The 23989-nt window shown below is 41.9% G+C and overlaps 1 protein-coding gene across 1 annotated transcript in view; it reads left to right on the top strand.

Moving 5' to 3' along the window:
* Positions 1-2112: 2112 nt before the first annotated feature.
* HMCN1 (hemicentin 1) overlaps positions 2113-23989 on the top strand; it is a gene marked incomplete at its 3' end in the record, with an annotated part of 535761 nt that continues 513884 nt past the window's right edge. The window contains 1 exon segment of the mRNA XM_083360257.1: positions 2113-2435. Within this exon segment, the coding sequence (XP_083216383.1) occupies positions 2144-2435 (292 nt within the window). The 5' untranslated portion in view covers positions 2113-2143.

The raw sequence follows: 23989 nt of genomic DNA, 5'->3' as shown, positions 1-23989 counted from the left end.
CAAAGAAGAAACAGAATACTACAAAAGTTGGAATTTATTTTGTAAATGGTTGAAAGAGAGAACCAAAGAGTAGAATTTGTATATGTATGAGTGTGTTGTGAACCCAGCTCGCATGTTGTTTGAAAAACTAACATATGTCTGTAGAGGAAAAAAAAATAACAATAAAAAACTTTATATAAAAAAAGAATATTTAGAATTTGGGGGGAGAAATAACCTGAAATAAGAACGGTAACAGGATTTGATAAGGTAACTAAAATGACAAATAGGATTATTGGAAAAACTATATGCTTAATTGTTTATCAAAATAATGAGAATTGTTTTAATCTAATGTTTTGCAAAGGAAGATACTTTGGGGAAAGGGGAAATCAAATGAAATTAACATATGGAACATAGATTATAGAAATCAATTGTTAAAGATTATCTTATAAATGTTACCCAGACAACATACTGTTTATAAATTACTGAATGATTTATGTTATGTTAAAAATACCAATAAAATATATACAAAAAAAGGAATATTATATTTGTTGACTGTCTCTGGGAAGATTGTTTTAGGGTCATCTCAGATCTTGTTTTTTGAAAATACAGCAAGCACAAAATAGTAAGTCAAAGAAATTCACATCCGAGTCAGATCTGTGATCTTGAGCAAACAAGAACACCATGGCTCCAAGAACACCTCATTCAGCCCTTACTGTTCTTCCTCTGGGGAGGAGACCTAAAACACTCATAGCCAGCCCTCACCTAATTACAGCTTCAATATCTTTCATGTAATTCATTGTATGGAACTTGGGTAGCAAACTTGGGTAGCAAAAGTTCAGTCAACTTTTCATATTGCTTTTGTCTGGACTTCTTACACAAAGACCGAACTACTTGTGTGTGGATATGAGTGTGTGCAATTATGCATATGAATGATTAAAGAATGCCAGGTCCAATGTTTTGTAGCATTTTGACTCTGCCCCTTGGAATCTAACAGAATAACAGAGTTGGAAGGGACCTTGGAGGTCTTCTAGTTCAACCCCCTGCACAAGCAAGAGGCCCCATACCCTTCCAGACAAATGATTGTCCAGGTTCTTCTTAAAAGCCTCCAGGGATGGAGCATCCACAACTTCTGAACGCAAGCCATTCCACAGGTTAATTGTTCTCACTATTGGGAAATTTCTCCTTGGTCCTATGTTTTATGTTTAGCAATTTTAAGAAATGTAAAAAAATATTTGGGGCCAGAAAAAGTTTGCCTGACAAGTGAGTCAACATGATGGAGGGCAGCTGTGGCTTCTGATCTCAGCTGCAATTACTTTTCCACAGGAGTATCACAATATGTTCTGCAAAGGAAAGCCTATGCCTTTTGGAGTGTGAGCTCTCAGCAGAGGCTGTTCTGCCTAGCAGAGCTCAAATTACTTGGAGCAGAGGGAGCTAACATAAGGCTAAGGAGAGACCCCCCTGGCTGGAAGTATATTTAAGCCTTCATAAAGAAACAGCAGAGCCTCCTTCCTCTTACTGATACTTCTTCCCAAACAGAGACAAGTGTGTGCCATGTTTTATGACTGCTTATGAAAGAGGCTTGCCTTGAGTGGTTTTTGTGGCACTCCAGGGACCCCAAATACCTTTTTTAAGAGATCACCCGAATAGACTGCCTCAAAGGCAAAGGTGGGGAAATGGGGTTGGCCAATGAGAAGGCGAGTTGTTCTGAGCATCCACTCCTCATTGTCTCTGCAGCAGCAGCCGCTGCAGCCATAGGCTTCCAGTAGCAGCCAAATTTTGGAGAGCCTGTGCCTCTTGCCAAAGAATCCAGAGGTGGCAACAAAAGTAGCAGCAGCTGTGTGGGGGATATGAATGGGAGTTCTTCTCTCTTAGCTCAAGGAGAGGCTGCCAAACTCTTACAAACTAAGGCTGGGGAAGAGAAGAAGAACCAGCAACTTGCACAGGCAAAAGTAATTGTGTTTCTCTGCCTCTCTTGAATCTGTGGAAAGTAACATTTTTGGAGGGGAGGGGAGGGGAGGGGAGAATAAGAGGGGGAGAGGACTTCTGCTGCTGCTTTGAAAAAATTGATCCAATGCATTCTTCACAACCGGACTGGATCCTTTGTGAGGCTTGAGGTGGGAAGCTGAACACGTTGCTGAGTTACCAGAGAAAAGGAGGGAAAGCCATGGATTTCCATGACAATGTCCCACTGCAGGCCATAGGATTCCGTGCATTATTCTTTTTTGTCCTCCTTGTTTCATTTACCTGTGCCCAAAATGGAGTAGTAGAACCTGAGCCCACCCTGGAAGAAATCCCACAAGGTGCGTCTACCTTGGCTTTTGTGTTTGACGTGACTGGCTCAATGTACGATGACTTAGTTCAGGTCATTGAAGGTGCCTCCAAAATTTTGGAAACCTCTTTGAAGAGACCCAAGAGGCCACTTTACAACTTTGCACTGGTTCCCTTCCATGATCCAGGTAAGGCAGTATTTTCAAGTGCTCTAAAATTGGGAACTACTTAGGAAGACATGCCTGCACAGATAGTTGGGGATTTTTTAAAGTTTATTAAAATTGCACTCTGTGTGTGTGTGTGCACGCGTGTATGTGTGTGTGTGTGTTTGTGTGTGCATGAGAGAGAGAGAGGGAGAGAGAGAGGGAGAGAGAGAGAACAAATAAAAAGATCAGGGATGTACGAGACCAGGTTGTCTTCAAATAGTGATCAATTAAAAAAGACATTATAAAGTTTAGAAAAATAGAGACAGTACAGAATTATTTCTATTCATAGAATGGTGATTGGAAAGAAACTCTCACAGAAGAAACTTCAAGAGACTTTAATTAAATGAATGTACTTCCTGCAACATATTAATGTGCCAAAAGAGGTGCATTATTTGGGAATTATCCCTATTAGATTTATATAGGTTGTTTTTTTTGCTGGATTGAATTATGAATTGAAAACAGAATTTATAACCCCAGAACATAGCTTTATTAACTGTAAATGGTATCTGTGGAGAAAATATGATATTCCTAAACATCAGTTTATATTCAGTATACAAACATGCTATGTCATGTTTTCAATTAATGTTTTAAATTTTTTATTGTAAGTGAAATATTTTTTTTTCTTTTAGAAGCCCTTCCCTCAGAATAATAACCATAAGTCACATACAGGTGCCTTCACTCACCTGTTATCTCTTGGACTGGGAGTTTACAATTCCCTTCACCCTTAGCCAGCACAACTAATTCCCATGGGAGCTGTAGTCATCCAGAGGCTCCAGGTTGGGAAAGGCAGGATGTGTTTTATATATTTTCCAAATATATAAATACTCCCCACAGATACTCATTGTATTTCCCATGAAAAGTTCTTGAGATACAATCAGATTTTATGGCTGGTGCTTCAGCTGTCTCCTCATTGTCCTCCCTACCTTCCTTCTACATGCTGATCCTGCATTCTTCCTGCTTTCTCTCTCTCTCTGTAGCATCTGTTTTCTATTCCTCTCTTTGGACTTTCTTTTCTTTTGTCAAGCATCTTTGAATGATCCTTAAAAGAAAGAGAATGAAGACTTCCCAGGATAGGGCATAGGGCAGTAAAAGTACAGAAACCATTTCAAACACCATACAAAATCTGTTTAAAAATCTGAACTTCCAGTTACTTTTTTCTCCGGAGCTATTGTGGAATGAAGTCATCTGGAATTTGATTGACTTGTGGGAATGATAAGAGATGTTGCTTTTCAGCTATGACTCTACTTGCCCTTTAAGGAAAAGGTAGCTACTGAATGGTGAAATTCTTAGTATGATTCATAAGATAATAGGGATGTATGCTTAAAGCCATTTTTCACTAGATGGCCTAAACCAGGCCTAGGCAACCTTGGCTCTTTTATGATTTGTGGACTTCAACTCCCAGAATTCCTGAGCCAGCATGGCTGGCTCAGGAATTCTGGGAGTTGAAGTCCACGAGTCATAAAAGAGCCAAGGTTGCCTACCCCTGGCCTAGACTAAGTTCTCCCCTCAGAACAAGAATTTGTTTTCTTTCTTTTGTTTTCCCTTTTGTTCATATGAGGCACCAACATATTTGAGAGAAACTGCCACTGCAGTGCAATGTGTACCAGCAGAGGGCCCAAAAATCTAACATTGGAATCCCATTAGAGTATTTTAGATAACATTTTTTATCCAACTTTCTTCCAGATTGCTAGGGAAGTGGATGGGGCTAAATTGATTTCAGTTTGAGCAACTGACAGTATTAGGTGACATTGCCAGATCCTCAGTATGCTGAAACACAAACACAGTTTAAGACACATGAAGTACAAGCTAGTTTGTGGTGTGATTTTTCAAAACAATAGTTGTGAGAAAAACAACTAGGTTACAGGATAATGACTTGTCCAAATTTTTCCAGTTTTAGAAATGCAAGAATTACTAAAAAGCTTCTGTCAGAAATGAGAACCCTACTTTTATTGAAGATATGCTTCCAGATGATAACTCTTGCTCTCTCTTATTAAAGACATTGACTTTTTTTAAAAAATTACTACTTTGTCAAGAAGCCACATGATCATGTTGCTTTATGTATAAACATAAACATCATTACAAAGGGAAGAGTATTGTGTAGTGGGTTCTGGAACACATGAAGGACACCAGGCACAGGAGTACAGCATAACCGTCTTTATTTGGTGGTAGCTTGTGTGTCTCAAAGGTGTTACCTGAGCCCTATTTATACCTGCCCAGGTGTGCTCCCAGCCAATCAATTTAAACCTGGATTTCCTGCCGAAACGCTGCCCCTGGTCGCAGCAGTTCTGGTGCAGCGCCACCTGGCAGTTCTGGTGCAGCGCCACCTCGGTTGAGCTGTTGTTTAATAGTGTTATTAACCCCATACATAACACCCCTTCCCCCTTAAGAATAAACAATACAACTTCTATATGAACACATGCAATATAACTTGTGCATAGCCGATTTGATGTGGCACATTCGGCTGCCCTCATGACCGCACATAGTCTGTGAGATAGGCGGGTGTCCTACGAGTCCTTGCGGACTGTCTAAGGGGTTCCCCCCTGTCCAGAGCAGCAGTGTCAGTGGGTCGGTCTGGTCTGGACACTTCTGATGGACCCGCCCTAGAGTCAGCTCCTGTGGCCAGTTTGTCATGATGTTCTTGCACCTGTATTGGCTGGGCCAGACAGGTCTTTCCATGAACAGCTCTGGGCCCATGAAGTCTGCCCCTGGCTTGGGTTGGCTGTGCTGATTATTGGTTGCTGATGGGTGACCCGCCTGTTGGTTATTGTCCTGTGACCTTTCAGGAATGCTTCTCCTGACTTGGTCTATGTGTCTTCTGATCTGACAGCCCCCCTCCACCCCTACAATGTAAGACAAAGGCCCAGTTCTGTCAAACACCACCCCCAGAATCCACACATCATCATCGTTGGTGATGTCTCCCATCTTGATTGGCAGCTGCGGGTCGGTGGGGAGTGGGGGATGCCAACGCAGTAGCTGCTGTCTCAGTGGTCTTGGTGGACGTCCCCAGGACTTCAGCTTCAGATTCCCCCTCAGTGTCTCTCTGGCTGCAGCCCAAGGTAATGGTGTGGCCGCATGGTTCAGATTTCTCATCCCCTAGAGAGCTGAGGGTTCTTTTCATCAGGTCAATAGCTTTCTCCAAGATCCAGTTCGAGTGCTCCACATGATCTCCTTCCTCTTCACTAAGGTGAAGGGATATCTCCATTTCTTGCTTCCATCTGGGTTGGTGGCTGCCTTGTCTCAGGGTTACCTTTCTCAACCTCTTTTCCCACTCGTCTTTCTTTCCAATGCCCATCGACCACCAACGTCTGTGGCTGCGTGTCTCTACCACTTCTTCCGAGGAGTAGGATGTTTCGGATCCTGACAGCTGGCAGGGTCCTGGCCAGAGGGAGGGCTCCTTCACAGTGGGTTCTTCCTTCCCTGCCCCGTTGTCCGACATTGTGGATTTTGCAAAGTCCCCCGGTAAGGGTCTTCCTTCCAGATTGATTATTACTGCAGATCCTGTCTAATGTCAGGACCCACTTCAATCCCACATCTTAAGAAAGCAGAATTCTTGGAATCAATTTCTTCCAACAGGAATTTTTATTAAGAGTAGTTGATAGCAGGCATAATAGACAGGATCTGAGGTTTCCCATGCAGAACAATAGGTTACAATATCCCCAAGCAAGACCCCACCCCATAGTTCATCTGGCCAGTGTGGGATGCCAATCCCCAGGTGTTAGGTCCATCATGGGAAAAGGGGAGATAACATCAGCCTGTCTCCGATTCACACAGCAATGGTCAGGTGGCTCTTCACAACTTCCTCTGAGAGCGTAAAAATAAACCAGGCACGGAGGTTGCGTTCCTTATTCCCTCCCTTGTTCTAGCTGACAGTTTATGGAGATAAAGTTCAGAGAGAGAGATAATGCAGGAAAGCAAACTGTTACATTGTAGCGGATAGAGGAAGTGATAACCAGGATTTAGGGGAGAGTGAATGTGTCCAGATGGCCCCTCTCTCTCTGGTCACTTGCAGGCCTCTGAATGCTGGGGCATGAAAGGACAGCAAAGGAAACACCCAATGTTCTAACTTGCCCGGAGACAGCTAGAGTCTTGGGGAAACACCCAGACCAAACAGATGGTGTCTTGGAGAAACACCCAGAATAAACAGATGGTGTACTGGGGAAACACCCAAAAGGGAACCTGCTAGCTACTTCTGCTTTCTAGTTTCTTATCTATAATGTGCCAGCCCTAAGGGGCGAAGTCTTAATCTTCTGTGTGTCAACTTTGCTGGGTGAATTGCTTATATAACCAAAATAGGTATAAAAATAAGACATCTTTGCTATGTGGTGCTTTTTGCATTTTTTAGAGAAGCCCGTCTCTATTCAGCTGAATAAACACGTACTTTTGAAGGCAAATTCTGGTTTACTGTATTTTGTTATCAAGCAAAACCTCAGAACATGCACATCAGAAGCAGAGGCAATAAACCCGCAGGCACATCCCCCCTCTCCCTTAGGAGTATGGCAGAACCCAGGGAAAGGTGAGATTTGATTTTGGGTCAGAGGGGATAGATAGAAATGAAATAGGATTCTGAAATGGGTTCTGACACAGCATTTGAATCAGCTCTGTGGTTTAAAAAATGGAAAGTCAATAGTCTGAACTGGCGCTTCTTCCCTGGCTTCCATTCTACCTTCCTTCCTTCCTTCCTTCCTTCCTTCCTTCCTTCCTTCCTTCCTTCCTTCCTTCCTTCCTTCCTTCCTTCCTTCCTTTGTTGTTGTTAGCTGCGAAGTCGTGTCCGACCCATCGCGACCCTATGGACAACATTCCTCCAGGCCTTCCTGTCCTCTACCATATTCTGGAGTCCATTTAAGCTCACGCCTACTGCTTCAGTGACTCCATCCAGCCACCTCATTCTCTGTCGTCCCCTTCTTCTATTGCCCTCGATCTTTCCCAGCATTAGCCTCTTCTCCAGTGAGTCCTTCCTTCTCATTAGGTGGCCAAAGTATTTGAGTTTTAGCTTCAGGATCTGGCCTTCTAAAGAGCAGTCAGGATTGATCTCCTCTAGGACTGACCGGTTTGATCGCCTTGCAGTCCAAGGGACTCACAGGAGTCTTCTCCAGCACCATAGTTCAAAGGCCTCAATTCCTTGCCGCTCAGCCTTTCTTATGGTCCAACTTTCACTGCCATACATTGCAACTGTGAAGACCATAGCCTTGACTATACGCACTTTTGTTGACAGGGTGATGTCTCTGCTTTTTAGTGTGCTGTCTAGATTTGCCATGGCTTTCCTCCCGAGGAGCAAGCGTCTTTTAATTTCTTGGCTACAAGTCCCCATCTGCAGTGATCTTGGAGCCCAGGAAAATAAAATCTGTCACTACCTCCATTTCTTCCCCATCTATTTGCCAGGAATTGAGAGGGCCAGATGCCATGATCTTGGTTTTCTTAATGTTAAGTTTCAACCCAACTTTTGCACTCTCCTCCTTCACCCGCAACAAGAGGCTCTTTAGTTCTTCTTCACTTTCTGCCATTAGAGTGGTATCATCTGCGTATCTTAGGTTGTTGATATTTCTTCCGGCAATCTTAATTCCAACTTTTGATTCATCTAGCCCTGCCTTTCTCATGATGTGCTCTGCATATAAGTTAAATAGGCAGGGTGACAGTATACAGCCTTGCCGGACTCCTTTCCCAATTTTGAACCAATCAGTGGTTCCGTGTCCAGTTCTCACTGTTGCTTCTTGACCCGCATATAGGTTTCTCAAGAGACAAATAAGATGGTCTGGTACTCCCATCTCTTTAAGAACTTGCCACAGTTTGTTATGATCTACACAATCAAAGGCTTTAGCATAGTCAATGAAGCAGAAGTAGATGTTTTTCTGGAACTCCCTAGCTTTCTCCATGATCCAGCGTATGTTGGCAATTTGATCTCTAGTTCCTCTGCCTCTTCGAAATCCTGCCTGTACTTCTGGTAGTTCTCGATCCACATACTGCTGAAGTCTAGCTTGTAGGATTTTAAGCATGACTTTACTAGCATGAGAAATGAGTGCAATGGTGCGATAGTTTGAACATTCTTTGGCACTGCCTTTCTTTGGAATTGGAATGTAAACTGATCTTTTCCAATCCTCTGGCCACTGTTGAGTTTTCCAAATTTGCTGGCAAATTGAGTGTAGCACTTTTACTGCACTGTCTTTTAAGATTTTGAATAGCTCAGCTGGAATACTGTCACCTCCACTAGCTTTGTTGTTGCTCAGCTTTTCTAAGGCCCACTTCACTTCACATTCTAGGATGTCTGGCTCGAGGTCAGTGACCACCTCATTGTGATTATCAGGGACGTTAAGCTCATTCTTGTATAGTTCTTCTGTGTAATTTTGCCACCTCTTCTTAATCTCTTCTGCCTCTGTTAGGTCCCTGCCATTTTGGTCCTTTATCATGCCCATTTTTGCATTAAACGTTCCCTTCATCTCTCCAATTTTCTTGAAAAGATCTCTGATCCTCCCTATTCTATTGTTTTCTTCTATTTCTTTGCACTGTTCATTTAAGAAGGCATTCTTATCTCTTCTAGCTATTCTCTGGAATTCTGCATTCAATTGGGCATATCTATGTTTTTCTCCCTTGCCTTTTGCTTCCCTCCTTTCCTCAGCTATTTGCAAAGCTTCCTCAGACAGCCATTTTGCTTTCTTGCATTTCTTTTTCTTTGGGATGGTTTTGGTTGCTACCTGTTATACAATGTCACGAACCTCTGTCCATAGTTCTTCAGGCACTCTGTCTATCAGATCTAATTCCTTAAATCTATTTGTCACCTCTACTGTATATTCAACAGGGATATGATTTAATTCATACCTGAGTGGCCTAGTGCTTTTCCCTACTTTCTTCAGTTTAAGCCTAAACTTTGCAAGGAGAAGCTCATGGTCTGAGCCACAGTCAGCTCCTGGTCTTGTTTTTACTGACTGTATAGAGCTTCTCCATCTTTGGCTGCAGAGCATATAGTCAATCTGATTTCTGTGTTGACCGTCTGGTGATGTCCATGTGTAGAGCCGTCTCTTGGGTTGTTGGAAAAGAGTGTTTGCTATGACCATCGTATTCTCTTGACAAAATTCTATCAGCCTGTGCCCTGCTTCATTTTGTACTCCAAGGCCAAACTTGCCTGTTATTCCATTTATCTTTTGGCTTCCTACTTTAGCATTCCAATGCCCCATGATGATAAGGACATCATTTTTTGGTGTTAGTTCTATAAGGTGCTGTAGGGCTTCATAGAACCGGTCAATTTCATCCTCTTCAGCACTGGTGGTTGGGGCATAGACTTGGACTACTGTGATATTGAATGGTTTGCCTTGGATTCGAACTGAGATCATTCTGTCATTTTGAGGATTGTATCCCAGTATTGCTTTTCCTACTCTTTTATTGACTATGAAGGCTACTCCATTTCTTCTGAGAGATTCTTGTCTGCCTTAGTATACCTGATGGTTATCTGAATTAAATTCACCCATTCCTGTCCATTTTAGTTCGCTGATACCTAAGATGTCGATGTTCAGTCTTGTCATCTCTTGTTTGACCACATCCAGCTTTCCTTGATTCATGGATCTTACATTCCAGGTTCCTATGGAGAAAAAATCTTTACAGCATCGGATTTTCCTTTCACCACCAGACACATCCACAGCTGAGCGTCCTTTCGGCTTTGGCCCAGTCGCTTCATTCTTTCTGGCGCTACTAGTACTAGCCCTCTGCTCTTCCCCAGTAGCATATTGGACGCCTTCCGACGTGAGGGGCTCATCTTCCAGCGTCACATCTTTTGCCTTTTGGTACTGTCCATGGGGTTTTCATGGCAAAGATACTGGAGTGGGTTGCCATTTCCTTCTCCAGTGGATCACGTTTTGTCAGAACTCTCGGCTATGACATGTCCGTCTTGGGTGGCCCTGCACGGCATAGCTCATAGCTTCATTGAATTACGCAAGCCCCTTCGCCTCGACAAGGCAGTAATCCATGAAGGGGTCCTTCCTTTTGGGTATATTTATTTATTTATTTATTTATTTATTTATTTATTTATTTATTTATTTATTTTATTTTATTTATAAGTTAAAGCTATATTCAGCTAGTTGGTCAACAAAAGCTGCAATGGCAGTTCATTAAATTACCCTCCACAGGTATGCATAGATTTATATTTTCCCATTTATTTTGACTCAGCATCTCTCCAAATTCCAGATTTCCAAAATGCAAAATGAGTTGATCAATGCAAGCTAAACATTACCACATTTTAGAATAGAATAGAATAGAATAGAATAGAATAGAATAGAATAGAATAGAATAGAATAGAATAGAATAGAATAGAGCTGGAAGGGTCCTTGGAGGTCTTCTAGTCCAGTCCCCTGCTCAAGCAGGAGAACCTATACCATCTCAGACAGGTGACTGTCTAGCCTCTTTTTAAAAATCTCGAGTGATAGAGCACCCATGATTTCTGGGGACAAGCTATTCCACTGGTTAATTGTCACTGTCAGAATGTTTCTCCTTAATTCCAGATTGCTTCTCTCCTTGATCAGTTTCAGTTTCCAACCATTGTTTCTTGTCCTGCCCTCTTCTTTGTGGCAGCCCCTCAAATATTGGAATACTGCTATCATGTTTTCCCCATTTCTTCTTTTCTTTAGACTAGCCAAATCCAAGTCCTGCAGCCGTTCTTCGTATGTTTTAGTCTCCAGGCCTTTGATCATCTTAGTTGCTCTTCTCTGATTTTTTTTTCACACTCTCAACATCTTTTTTTTGATATGGTGACCAAAATTGGCTGCAGTATTCCAGGTCCGGCCTTACTAGGGTTTTATAAAGTGGTACTAATACCTTGCCTCTGTTTATACAGGATTGTATTAGCTTTTTGGGCTGCTGCTGCACACTGCTGGCTCATGGTTAAATGATCATCCACTAGGACTCCAAGGTCCCTCTCACAGTTACTGTTTCCAAGCCAGGTCTCACCCAATCTGTATTTGTACCTTTGATTTTTTCTGCCTAAATGTAAAACTTTACTTTTCTTCACATTGAAACCCATTGTTCAAGTTTGTAAAGATCTTTTTGGATCCTTGGTTGGTCTTCTGGGGTGTTTGGCTACTCCTACCAGTTTAGTGTCATCTGCATATTTGATGAGTTCCCCTACAATTCCCTCATCTAAGTCATTGATGAAGATATTGAAGAGTACTGAGCCTAGGATGGAACCTTGTGGTATCCCACTGCTTACCTCTCTCCATGTGGATGTAGTGCCATTGAAGACTACTCATTGAGTTTGGTTTGCCAGCCAACTACAAATCCATCTGGTGGTGATGTTGTCTATTCCACCTTTTTCTAGCTTACCAAGGAGTAGGTTGTGGTCTACTTTTCATAACTTCTTATCGATTACAAAGTTGGACATTAACTCAGAATATACTCCTCTGTACAGAAAGAAGGTTGATTTATCCATAATAATTTTAGCTACTATATGGATTGTTTTAAAATAATTATTTTTATTTTAGACTATTCAAACCTGTGCACAGAGGAGAACAATTCAATATTTTAAGCATCTAAAAACTCTGAATGAAGAGAACAAAAAGTTAGTACATTTAATATTGTAAGGCAATAAACAATGTAACTTAATGAATAGTAGAAGTAGCCTTTAAATGGAAGAGATCCTGAGTGTGTATTTGAATGATTTGTCTGACCTAGGGGACTACGTGTAAAAGATGACTCATTTGGGCTACATAAATCCAGATGACCACTGGAAAGAGTTAAGAGTTTTCTATTCTCTTTGCTGACATCATACAGATTTTTTAATCCAGGTATGGTAGACCCAGTTGCAATAAAACTAAAGACTATGGGTTAGAATAATGTGGGGCCTTAGATTCTAGGATAAAAAACTGCCTAGACTCAAGCTTTTTCTCTCCCAATCCTCAGTTCTCACTTTTGTTTTGAGGAGAAGAAGTTCTGCAACTAGAATGCAGTCATATTATTTAAATTAGTGTTGGGCATAGGGCTTAGTGCGGGAGCATTGAGAGGGTTAAATGTAAGTAGGAAGCCCAATATAATATGCCTAAGCCACTAGTTAGTTTTCATGAACTGCAGTATCTCAAGGGAAGCTGAATATCATTGAAACATTTCCTGCATTCCTTTAGACTGCACAATGGTATGCTGAAAATTGGTTTTGCAAAAGAACACTCTCTCTCTCTCTCTCTTAACAGTCAGTTAAGTTTAGCTGGAATTGCCCGATTGTTTTACTAATAATTGTTTTTGGAAAAGAAGAAAGAAAAAAGTCATTTGGGGAGAATGCGATGTTTTCTTGTTTTGCAATTTCAAATGAAGAGAGGTAAAGGTTTAATTTACAGGCAGATCATGCCTTTTTTAAAAAAATATTTTTTGCATATCCATGTTGTCAGTTTGTCCCACTTGATTAGCTGATTCTTGATGACCTAAGTTGATTGGAGTCCTCCTAAAAGATGTTGGTTTTGAAAAGGATTGGAATGTTCTTACCTATGGTAATTCACAAACACTATTTCAAAGGCAGTGTATTCCTATAGGAGAGTGTATGAGAAGTACTTTTCTTCCAAGTCATTAAAGCAGGCATTTGTAGCTGCTTCATAAACTGCTCCTGGCTGTCTCCTTATGGGTGTGGATGTACAGTTCACAGTGAAGCAAACTATTTTAAAAATGTAATTATACTAAGGGAGATATTTCATATGAGGTCTTTGAAGCAAAATTCTTCTTCTGAAGAATTTGCATAATTCTACTACACATTTGATATCGCTATAAACACCAATTAATGAATACATATGTGGTCCAACCTGCAGTTTGTTAATGATTATGAGGACATTATATTGAATAGCTTGGTTGACATTATTGCAGTGCTTTCAGATAGTGAAATGAAATGGTATGGTTAGGATCTAGTTAAAAGGTATTCTTAGTATTATGTTGTGGGCTCTGATGAGCAGGTATGAAGACACGCAGTTGAGTACAGAGAAACTCATTCTTTATTTAAGCTGAAACTGTACTGAGGATTTGGAGTCACCCTGCCACAATATATAGCCAGACCCTCTGGTAGCAACCAATCGGATTGAACCCATGTTTGCCACCCAAAGTTGACCAATTGCAGGACCGGAGACGTCCTGTCTGGTGATATTCCAAAAGCCCAGTACATAACACCCCTCCCTCCTAAGATCAGGCTATAATACCCTTAACAATAGTCAAGGCTTATTAATCACTCCCAAAACCCAAAATACTAAAATAATAATAAAACAATAATAAATGTAATGCTTTGTTAAGCCAAGGTAGTTAGAATGACATTACGTGACCTTTACAGACGTGCCTTGTAGAATGGACTACAATGTGATTAAACAATGGATAAAATAGCTTGTCAATGCAGTATAACTACAAAGAGATAAAACAACATCTGAGTGAACATGCTTGACAGCAGTTTCAATTTACCCCCAATTTCTGTAGGTAGTGGTACAATGTCACAACATTACACATCACTTTATTTTACAACATAGTCTGTAAGATATGCTGGGGGTTTGTGTAGTCTGGAGGAATGCCTTGGAGTTCCAGTCACTTTGTGGTCTACCAGCTTACCCGGTGGGCTGGGTGGACCCATGTCCCCTTGTGCTCCATTGTCCAGGGGAGTTGAATTGCTCTGGCTGGCCTCTCCAGAGTCAGACTGTTTAGCAGAGTAGGCACAGCAGTCGCTGAGATTCGGCTGGTTCACCTGGTCAGGGGTCGCATGTTGCACTTCTGAGCTGCCATGTTCCTCCTCGGAATCAAGTTCCACTGAGAAAGGAAAACCCTGGTGGTTCTGGTGTGAGATGGCTTGGGCGCCAGCTTGAGGACTTCGGGAGGGACTTGTGTCATAGTTCTCACTTAGTGACTGTTCTGGAAAACTTTTCCTAAGTCGGTCAATGTATCTTCTGACCAGTCTCCCTCCCTCCAACCCCACTTTATAAGATAGGGGTATGGATTCTTTGATCACCTGACCAGAAACCCACAAGTTTCCAGGCCCATAGTTCCTGGCCCAAACCCAATCACATATTTGCAGCCCCCTCAAGGGTTTTGGTCTAGAGGCTTTGGATGCCACTCTGTCTGGATGCAACCTGTCCAGTTTAGTAATTAAGCGCCTTCCCAAACGAAGCTCAGCAGGACTTTTACCTGTAGCTGTGCAGGGTGTAGAGCAGGCATGTCAAACTGCTGGCCCACGGGCCAGGTGCATCATGATGAAACCGCACCCTCCCCATTGCTGGCAATGGGGAAAAAGTCATGATACATTGTGCGACGTCATGTGATGTCATGAGTTTGACATGCCTGGTGTAGAGTGTTGACAGAGCAAAAAATCTGCCAGTCTATGATGCCAGTCACCTGTGATGATGTGCTTGAGTGCCTCCTTTGTTGTCCTCACCATGCATTCGGCTTGTCCATTTGAAGAGGGATGAAATGGTGCAGACGTAGCATGTCTGATGAGGTTAGCTCTGAAAAAAGCCTGAAACTCAGCAGCAGTGAATTGAGCCCCATTATCAGAAACCAAAACATCAGGCAACCCGTGAGTTGCAAAGAGTTTTCTCAGCAAGTGGATGGTCCTAGCAGTAGTCATATTAGGGACTGGAACTACTTCCAGCCATTTTGAGTGGCTATCCACTATGACCATAAAAAGCTGTCCTTGAAAAGACCCAGCGTAGTCTATATGAACCCTGGACCAGGGAATATGTGTTTCCTCCCACCTATGAACTGGGGCCTGAGACATTTCAGGCCTAGACCTCTGGCAGGTACAGCAACCATGGACTTGATCCACAGCCTTATCCAGGCCAGGACACCAAAGGTAGTTTCTAGCTAAGGCTTTCATCCATACAATGCCTGGATGACCTTCATGTAAGGATTGTAAGACTCTGTCCCTCAATGATGTGGGGATAATGACTCTGTTGCCCCATAAAATGCAGCCCTTATGTGCAGGCAATTCATGTCTCCTGACAAAATAACTTTGGAAATCAGGGCCTGGACTTTTTTCCAACCAGCCCATGTATACCCATGACAGTACTCTGCTCAGAATTTTATCTGTGGCAGTCTCAGCAGCAATATCCCCAGCATGGAGGGGAAACTCAGGCAAGTCCTGAATGGACAATATTTTAGCAGCAGGAGCTGGATCAGGATCCATTAGTGGCAGTGGTAGTCTGCTGAGGCCATCTGCATGGCCCATTTCCTTCCCAGGTTTGTGAATTAACTGAAATTTGTATGTAGACGAAAATATAGACCATCTCAGCATTCATGGAGATAATATGTGGGGAGTTTGCTTATCTGTTGTGAATAGGCCCAAAAGGGGTTTGTGGTCAGTGTAGACAGTGAAATCCCTGCCATATACAGTCATGGCCGAAATTGTTGGCACCCCAGAAATTTTTCCAGAAAATCAAGTATTTCTCACAGAAAAGTATTGCAGGAACACATGTTTTGCTATACACAGGTTTATTCCCTTTGTGTGTATTGGAACACAACAAAAAAAGGGAGGAAAAAAAGCAAATTGGACATAATGTCAAACAAAACTCCAAAAATGGGCTGGACAAAATTATTGGCACCCTTTCAAAATTGTGGATAAATAAGATTGTTTCAAGCATGTGATGCTCCTTTAAACTCACCTGGGGCAAGTAAAAGGTGTGGGCAATATAAAAATCACACCTGAAAGCAGATAAAAAGGAGAGAAGTTCACTTAGTCTTTCCATTGTGTGTCTGTGTGTGCCACACTAAGCATGGACAACAGAAAGAGGAGAAGAGAACTGTCTGAGGACTTGAGAACCAAAATTGTGGACAAATATCAACAATCTCAAGGTTACAAGTCCATCTCCAGAGATCTAGCTTTGCCTTTGTCCACAGTGCACAACATTATCAAGAAGTTTGCAACCCATGGCACTGTAGCGAATCTCCCTGGTCGTGGACAGAAGAGAAAAATTGATGAAAAGTTGCAACGCAGGATAGTCCGGATGGTGGATAAGCAGCCCCAAACAAGTTCCAAAGAAATGCAAGCTGTCCTGCAGGCTCATGGAGCATCAGTGTCAGTGCGAACTATCCGTCAACATTTAAATGACATGAAACGCTATGGCAGGAGACCCAGGAGGACCCCACTGCTGACACAGAGACATAAAAAAGCAAGATTACAGTTTTCCAAAATGTACTTGAGTAAGCCAAAATCCTTCTGGGAAAATGTCTTGTGGACAGATGAGACCAAGATAGAGCTTTTTGGTAAAGCACATCATTTTACTGTTTACCGAAAACGAAATGAGACCTACAAAGAAAAGAACAAGGTACCTACAGTGAAATATGGTGGAGGTTCAATGTTGTTTTGGGGTTGTTTTGCTGTCTCTGGCACTGGGTGCCTTGAATGTGTGCAAGGCATCATGAAATCTGAGGATTACCAAAGGATTTTGGGTCGCACTGTAGAGCCCAGTGTCAGAAAGCTGGGTTTGCATCCGAGATCTTGGGTCTTCCAGCAGGCCAATGACCCCAAACATACATCAAAAAGCACCCAGAAATGGATGGCAAGAAAGCGCTGGAGAGTTCTGAAGTGGCCAGCAATGAGTCCAGATCTGAATCCCAATGAACACCTGTGGAGAGATCTTAAAATTGCTGTTGGGAAAAGGCGCCCTTCCAATAAGAGAGACCTGGAGCAGTTTGCAAAGGAAGAGTGGTCCAAAATTCTGGGTGAGAGGTGTAAGAAGCTTATTGATGGTTATAGGAAGCGACTGATTTCAGTTATTTTTTCCAAAGGGTGTGCAACTAAATATTAAGTTAAGGGTGCCAATAATTTTGTCCGGCCCATTTTTGGAGTTTTGTTTGACATTATGTCCAATTTGCTTTTTTTTCCTCCCTTTTTTGTTGTGTTCCAATACACACAAAGGGAATAAACCTGTGTATAGCAAAACATGTGTTCCTGCAATACTTTTCTGTGAGAAATACTTGATTTTCTGGAAAAATTTCTGGGGTGCCAACAATTTCGGCCATGACTGTAAATAATCATGAAATTTTTTAACTCCAGCAACTATGGCCAGGGCCTCTTTGTCAATCTGGGTATAGTTGCGCTCAGCAGAGGACAAAGTCCGTGAGTAAAATGCAATAGGGACCTCTTTCCCATTTTTCACTATGTGGCTTAAGACTGCCCCCACCCCATAGGGAGATGCATCACATGCAAGACATACAGTTTTAGATTCTATGTAATGAGTTACAGTGGACTTTTCTGATAGAAGGGCTTTCAAATCCTGGAAACTTTTTTCATGTAAGTTAGTCCATTTCCAAGGGGCTTTTTTTTGTCAAGCAGCCTGTGGAGGGGCTCTGCTATTGCTGCTTTATGAGGTAGGAATGTGTGATAAAAGTTTAGGAGACCCAAAAATGTTTGCAGCTCTCCTTTTGATTTGGGCCTAGGAGCCATCTTAATGGCCTTCACTTTAGAATCAGTGGGGTGAATACCATTAGCATCAATGTGGAAACCCAAGAATTCTGTTGATGAGACCCCAATACTACACTTGTTCTTCTTTAATTTGAAAATTAAAGAAAATTAAAAAATTAAACTAGAGGTCCATCTGCAAGGTGTACCTTGCAGATGGAGCTCACCTCCGGTTCCACAGTCTCAATAATTTCATATGAGACTTTTAAAGTGGTTTGCGGCCAGAGCAAGCGGTGGGTTCCATTGAAACCCACCAGCATACAGTTGTCCAATTTCCAGCATGCTCCTATTAAAATCAAGGGGGAGGCTACCATGTTAGTGGGGTTTAAACAATTCAAGGGTCCTTTGGACGTACTGGTAACTGAGGGACAGAGGACTAGTTTAGTGGGGCTGAATTGGTTTGAGGCTTTGGGCATAGGGATCTCAGGGATCCATAATACCCAGCCAAAAAGCCTCAAATCTGTCTGCAAAACATTTGCAGACGTATTCGATGGCAAATGTGGCAAATACACAGGGCCCCCCATTAAATTTAAGCTTAACCCGAATGTGCTGCCGGTACGAATTAAGCCCCATAGAGTCCCATTCGCGCTCAAGCATAAGATTGAGAGCGAATTGGATAAGTTAGTTAAACAAGGGGTGTTAGAGCCCGTGGAGGGGGAAGATTGGGAGACCCCCATAGGTACCCCACTAAAGGCTAACAGGGAAGTAAGAATTTGTGCAGATTATAAGGCCACGGTGAACCGGGCCTTAAATCCGCATGCTTACCCGGTCCCGACCGTCCAGCACGTCCTCTCTGCAGTCCAGGGCGGCGTCATCATTGCCAAGTTGGATCTTGCGCAAGCGTACCAGCAGCTCCCAGTTATCAGGGAGATGGCTGACACCCAGACAATTGTTACACACAGAGGAGCTTTCAGAGTTAACCGTTTGCAGTTCGGTGTCTCTGTAGCTCCTGGAATTTTTCAAGAGGTGATGGAGAAGACTCTGAAGGGCATACCTGGAGTATGCCCTTATTTTGATGATGTCCTGATTGCTGGGAGTCTGAGGAGATCTTGGCTGACAGGCTGCAGGCTGCTTTAAACAGATTCCGCTCTGCAGGGCTCAAACTAAAAAAGGAAAAGTGCAGCATTGGAGTGGCATCCACTGAATTCTTAGGGTTCAGAATTGATGCCAAGGGAAATCACCCAACTGATAACAAGGTAAGAGCAAATAAAATGGCTCCTACTCCTAAAAACAAGGGTGAATTGCAAGCTTTTCTGGGATTACTTAATTTTTATCATGCGTTCTTGCCCCACAAAGCAGCAATTGCTGAGCCTTTACACAGATTGTTGGACAAGAAAACCCCATGAAATTGGACCATGGTCCATGAACACAGTTTCAAAAATTTTAAACAACTTTTGTCCAGTAATTCAACTGTCACACATTTTATAGAAAATAAGCCCATCTGCATCACATGTGATGCATCCCCTTATGGCATGGGCGCTGTTCTGAGTCACATAGAGGAAAATGGGGAGCAGAAGCCTATTGCTTATTACTCCCAAACACTGTCCAGGGCTGAAAGAAATTATGCTCAAATTGATAAGGAGTCCCTGGCAATAGTGTCGCGAGTCAAGAAATTTCATGATTACCTGTACGGTAGGGAATTCACTATTTTCACGGATCACAAACCTCTGTTGGGACTGTTCATGACAGATAAACAAACACAACAAATTCTACCCCCGAGGATGCTAAGGTGGTCAATATTTCTATCTGCGTACACATGCAAACTGGTCCACAAACCAGGAAAGGATATGGGCCATGCAGATGCATTAAGTAGGTTACCTTTAATCATGACTGAGCCTGATCCAGCACCAGCCGAACAAATACTGGCTATCTAAGATCTCCCAGAGTGCCCTCTCAAGGCTAAGGACATTGCTGCCGGTACCACAGCAGGCAGGGTCCTGAGCAGGATCTTAACGTGGGTAGTCTCAGGGTGGCAAGAAAAGAGTCCAGGCCCGGAGTTCCAGGCATACTTCATGAGGAGACATGAGTTGTCTTCTCATAAGGGATGCCTATTGTGGGGTAGCAGGGTCATTATTCCAGAGAAATTGAGGGAGAAGGTTTTACAGTCGCTACACGAAGGACATCCAGGCATAGTCAGGATGAAGGCGTTAGCATGGAGTTATGTGTGGTGGCCTGGTCTGGATAAAGTTATAGAGGAACAAGTAGCAGGGTGCTACGTTTGCCAAAGGTCCAGGCCACAGCAACCACACGTCCCTGTACACAAGTGGGAAGTAACACACACTTCCTGGTCCAGGGTACACATCGATTATGCTGGACCATTTCATGGACAACTGTTTTTCGTGGTGGTAGATAGCTATTCCAAATGGTTGGAGGTAGTCCCTGTTGTGAGTATGACCACAGCAAAGATTGTCCAGGTGCTCAGGGGACTATTTGCCACGCATGGCCTGCCTGATGTGTTAGTCTCTGATAATGGCCCACAATTCACATCTGCTGATTTCCAGGCTTTCACCAAGGCAACTTGATTAGGCACGTCACATCCGTGCCCTTCCACCCATTGTCCAATGGACAAGCAGAACACATGGTGAAAACGACTAAGGACGCATTGAGACGCATCATCAGTGGAGACTGGTACCAAAGGTTGGCTCAATTCCTTTTGGCACAACATACCACACCATGCACAATCACTGGCAAGAGTCCTGCAGAACTACATTGGGGAAGAAGGCTTATCACCAAGTTGGACAGACTCCACCCTGACAGAGTGGCCGCAGAGACAGAACAATCAAAACCCACCAGGGAAATAAACATTGGCAGAATGGTTTGGGCTAGGAACTATGGGCCGGGGCATTTGTGGATTCAGGGGGTGGTAGTTGACAAAACGGGGCCTTTGTCATACATTGTAGAGGTGTAGGGAGGCCGCCAGGTCAGGTGACACATAGACCAATTGAGGAAGCATGCTTTTGAAAAGTCACAAACTGACCAACCCCAGCAACCGTCTACAAGGGGTCCAGGGAAGGAGGATCTCTCAGTCATCGAACAGTTGCCAGAGAGTTTTGGCAGGGCTGAGCAACAACAGGCACAGGCCCACCATGACAATGTGGTCGTTAGGGCCCAGGGCCAGGACTCAACTAATGACTCTGCTGACCAAGCCAGTGAGCAAAATATGAGACGGTCATTCAGGACTCATAGGCCACCCGTGTATCTAGAGGACTAAGTAAGGTCATGAGGGTGAGGGTCATGTGTTGTTTCAAAAGAAATAACCAGACAACAGTGTATTCGTTTTTTGTGTTGTTGTTTTTTGTTTGTTCTTCTGGGGGAAGGGGTGTTATGTATATAGATGTATATAGTTGGGTGATCATATTAGCAGTGGCCACTGACAACACCAGGTAGTGCTGTACTGTGACAGGATTGGCTGGACCACAGACGGTGGGAAATTCAGATAAAGGGATTGGCCTGGGGTGTACCTGGCCAGGTATATAAGGGGTCAGGCAGCCCTATTGTTCCAATTCAGTCTGACCACAAATAAAGAGCTGATATGCTGCACTCATCTGCCTGGTGTCTTTCCATGCGGTCCACGCAGTCCAAAACCCACTACTCAATAGTTACAATCATTAATCACAAGTTACAAACAACAATTGGTAAATCATAGGAAACCAATAGGAGAAAACACTAGGAAAGATGAGAAGATGAGAAAAGATGAGAAATGAGATAGCGATAGAAAGAGATAGAAATGGGAATCAAGTGTTCAGCAGAATGATGGCATGGGGCAAAAAAAACCCTATATGTCTGATTGTTTTGGCATGCAATACTCTATAGCAGCATCCTGAGGGGAGGAGTTGAAACAGTTTATGTCCAGGATGTGAGGGGTCTGTAGATATTTCTCAGCCCTCTTTCTGGTTTGTGCAGTATACAGGTCCTCAGTGGAAGGCAGGCTAGTTGCAATTGTTTTTTCTGCAGTCCTAAGTCATATATGGGTGAACATCTGAATTTTCTTCTGTCCACTGTCCATTTTAGCTAGGTCATTTATTGAACCTGAGAACTTTTGCAAGTGATCATGTAGTTAGCCCTATACTGGGAAAATACAGAATTATTCTGTCATAATTCTGTAATTATTCTACCAGAGATTTAATGTAGCTGAAAAGAACAAAGGACTACAACATTTGGTCTTGGTGATATACATTCCCAAACTCTTGAATACAATCCCAGTGTTTATCTAGACATTGCTGCTCAATTATAATATTTATTGTGATAAAAAGAAAAGTATTAAACATATTGCGGATTAATTTTATGACAGCCTGTTTTCAGATTTTGGAACATCAACTAAAACAATGACAAGAACAACATCATGGCAAATGAAGATAATACAGCTCTTCGATGGAAAAAAACCCAAGCTGTATTAATGTTTAAGGAGTACATTGGCTAGAATGCAATATTGCAGGTTAATTCTGCCCACTACCAGGATTTCAAGCTGACTGGCTCAAAGTTGGCTCTGGCTTCCATCCTTTAGTAAAATGAGGATCAAGATTATTGGGGGCAATATGCTAATTCTGTAAACCACTCAGAGAGTGCTCTAAAGCACTATGGAGCAATATATAAGTCTAAGAGCTATTGTTATTAAGTAATTTTTTAAAAAAACAACAACAACCAAATTTGAGATTTACTGAAGCTTGAGTCTTGTTGAACCAACTGGCCTTCACTTAACATTCATGAAATGATGAATCTAAATCATATAAATCAGAAGCTCAGCTATTTATCTTTTACTGTGATACTGCCTCTTATTTGTGCTAGGTTGCATTCATAATTTTGCATAAAAATTAATCAGCAGAATCAACCTGTCATTGGAAAAGGCAATATTAAAAACAACAGTGGAGGACCATTTTACTTTCCCAAGACAGCTGGTTTCACTCATATTAAATTAACAATATTGTTTGTTTGTAGCATATAAAACTTAACCCAAACAAACCAGTATCTAAGTCTATTCTATTTGAAGGGGAAAAAATTACAAACCAGCTTGCAATACAAAATGAATTAATTATAATTCATCAAGAAATTCACTCCTATGCCATTATATATGTTAGATAGATTAACAGCTAGGATGTATGCGATACAAGCTAATGATGTTTTTAGTTTAGTTTCTGATTTTTCTCTTCTAATTTTACATGTCAATATTATATACATATACCTGTAACTCAGTATAATGTTTTATGTACCTGGTAAAATGAAATGCCTTTCATCTAAATCTAAATTGTTACAAATTTGTTTTAAGGTGCCCAGAGACAGTAGTGCTTTAGTAAAATTATGAGCACAGGCATATTGTGCATATTGTTGTATATTAAAATTTTATTATGTCAATTTTATAATTATGTTATGCTAGGAGGACTACATTCTCAGAAGATATAAATTAAATAGAACACATTCTAAAATGAGTATGGACTGGTTACATAAGCATATTTTAGAAACTCTGAGATCATCCTTGACACAAACACTATCAATAAGGAATGTTTAAAAGGCAAGGCTGGAATTAATTTTTACTCTCTATTGTTGAAACATTCAGCAGTAGTTATCTTCTCATCCTATAAAAAATGGTCCACTGGATTCAATGGGATTCAAATTTTGGTTTGCCAAATTGTCAGACTGCAATTGTAAAACAATCAGAAGTAATCCCAAAAGGATTGTTAGAAAGACAAAATTATTATTTTTTGTATTGTGTTGTATTGCGTTATATTGCATTGCATTACACTGCATTGTACAATACTACATTATGTTACATTACATTACATTGTTATAATAGTTTAAAAGCATTCTCTATTAGCATGGAGATTGTGGAAGGTGACAAATGATGAAATGAATATCAAGCTATCATGATGCTAACTTAGAACACATTTTTAGCACTTAACCACTTGTGAAACCTTCACATTCTGTCAATGCTTCTCTCCACCTGGTCAAGATTAATCCATGCATGTTTACTGAGCAGTAGATTTCATATAGTCAAGTAGGCTTGGCTTACCAAGGCAATTGTATGGAATTGTAACATAATTGTAGCAGTAGTAAGTGGTTAACCAGAATAGCTGTGTAATTAATATAAATGCATTTTATGATCATACTATATATTCTGTCTGAATTATAAATTAGTCAAGAAACCATTGATTCATTT

Source organism: Vipera ursinii (genome assembly GCF_947247035.1).
Source record: "Vipera ursinii genome assembly, chromosome: 3".
Taxonomy (NCBI): domain Eukaryota; kingdom Metazoa; phylum Chordata; class Lepidosauria; order Squamata; family Viperidae; genus Vipera; species Vipera ursinii.
Note: the sequence above shows the minus strand (reverse complement) of the source record. Positions and strands in the feature narration are given on the sequence as shown.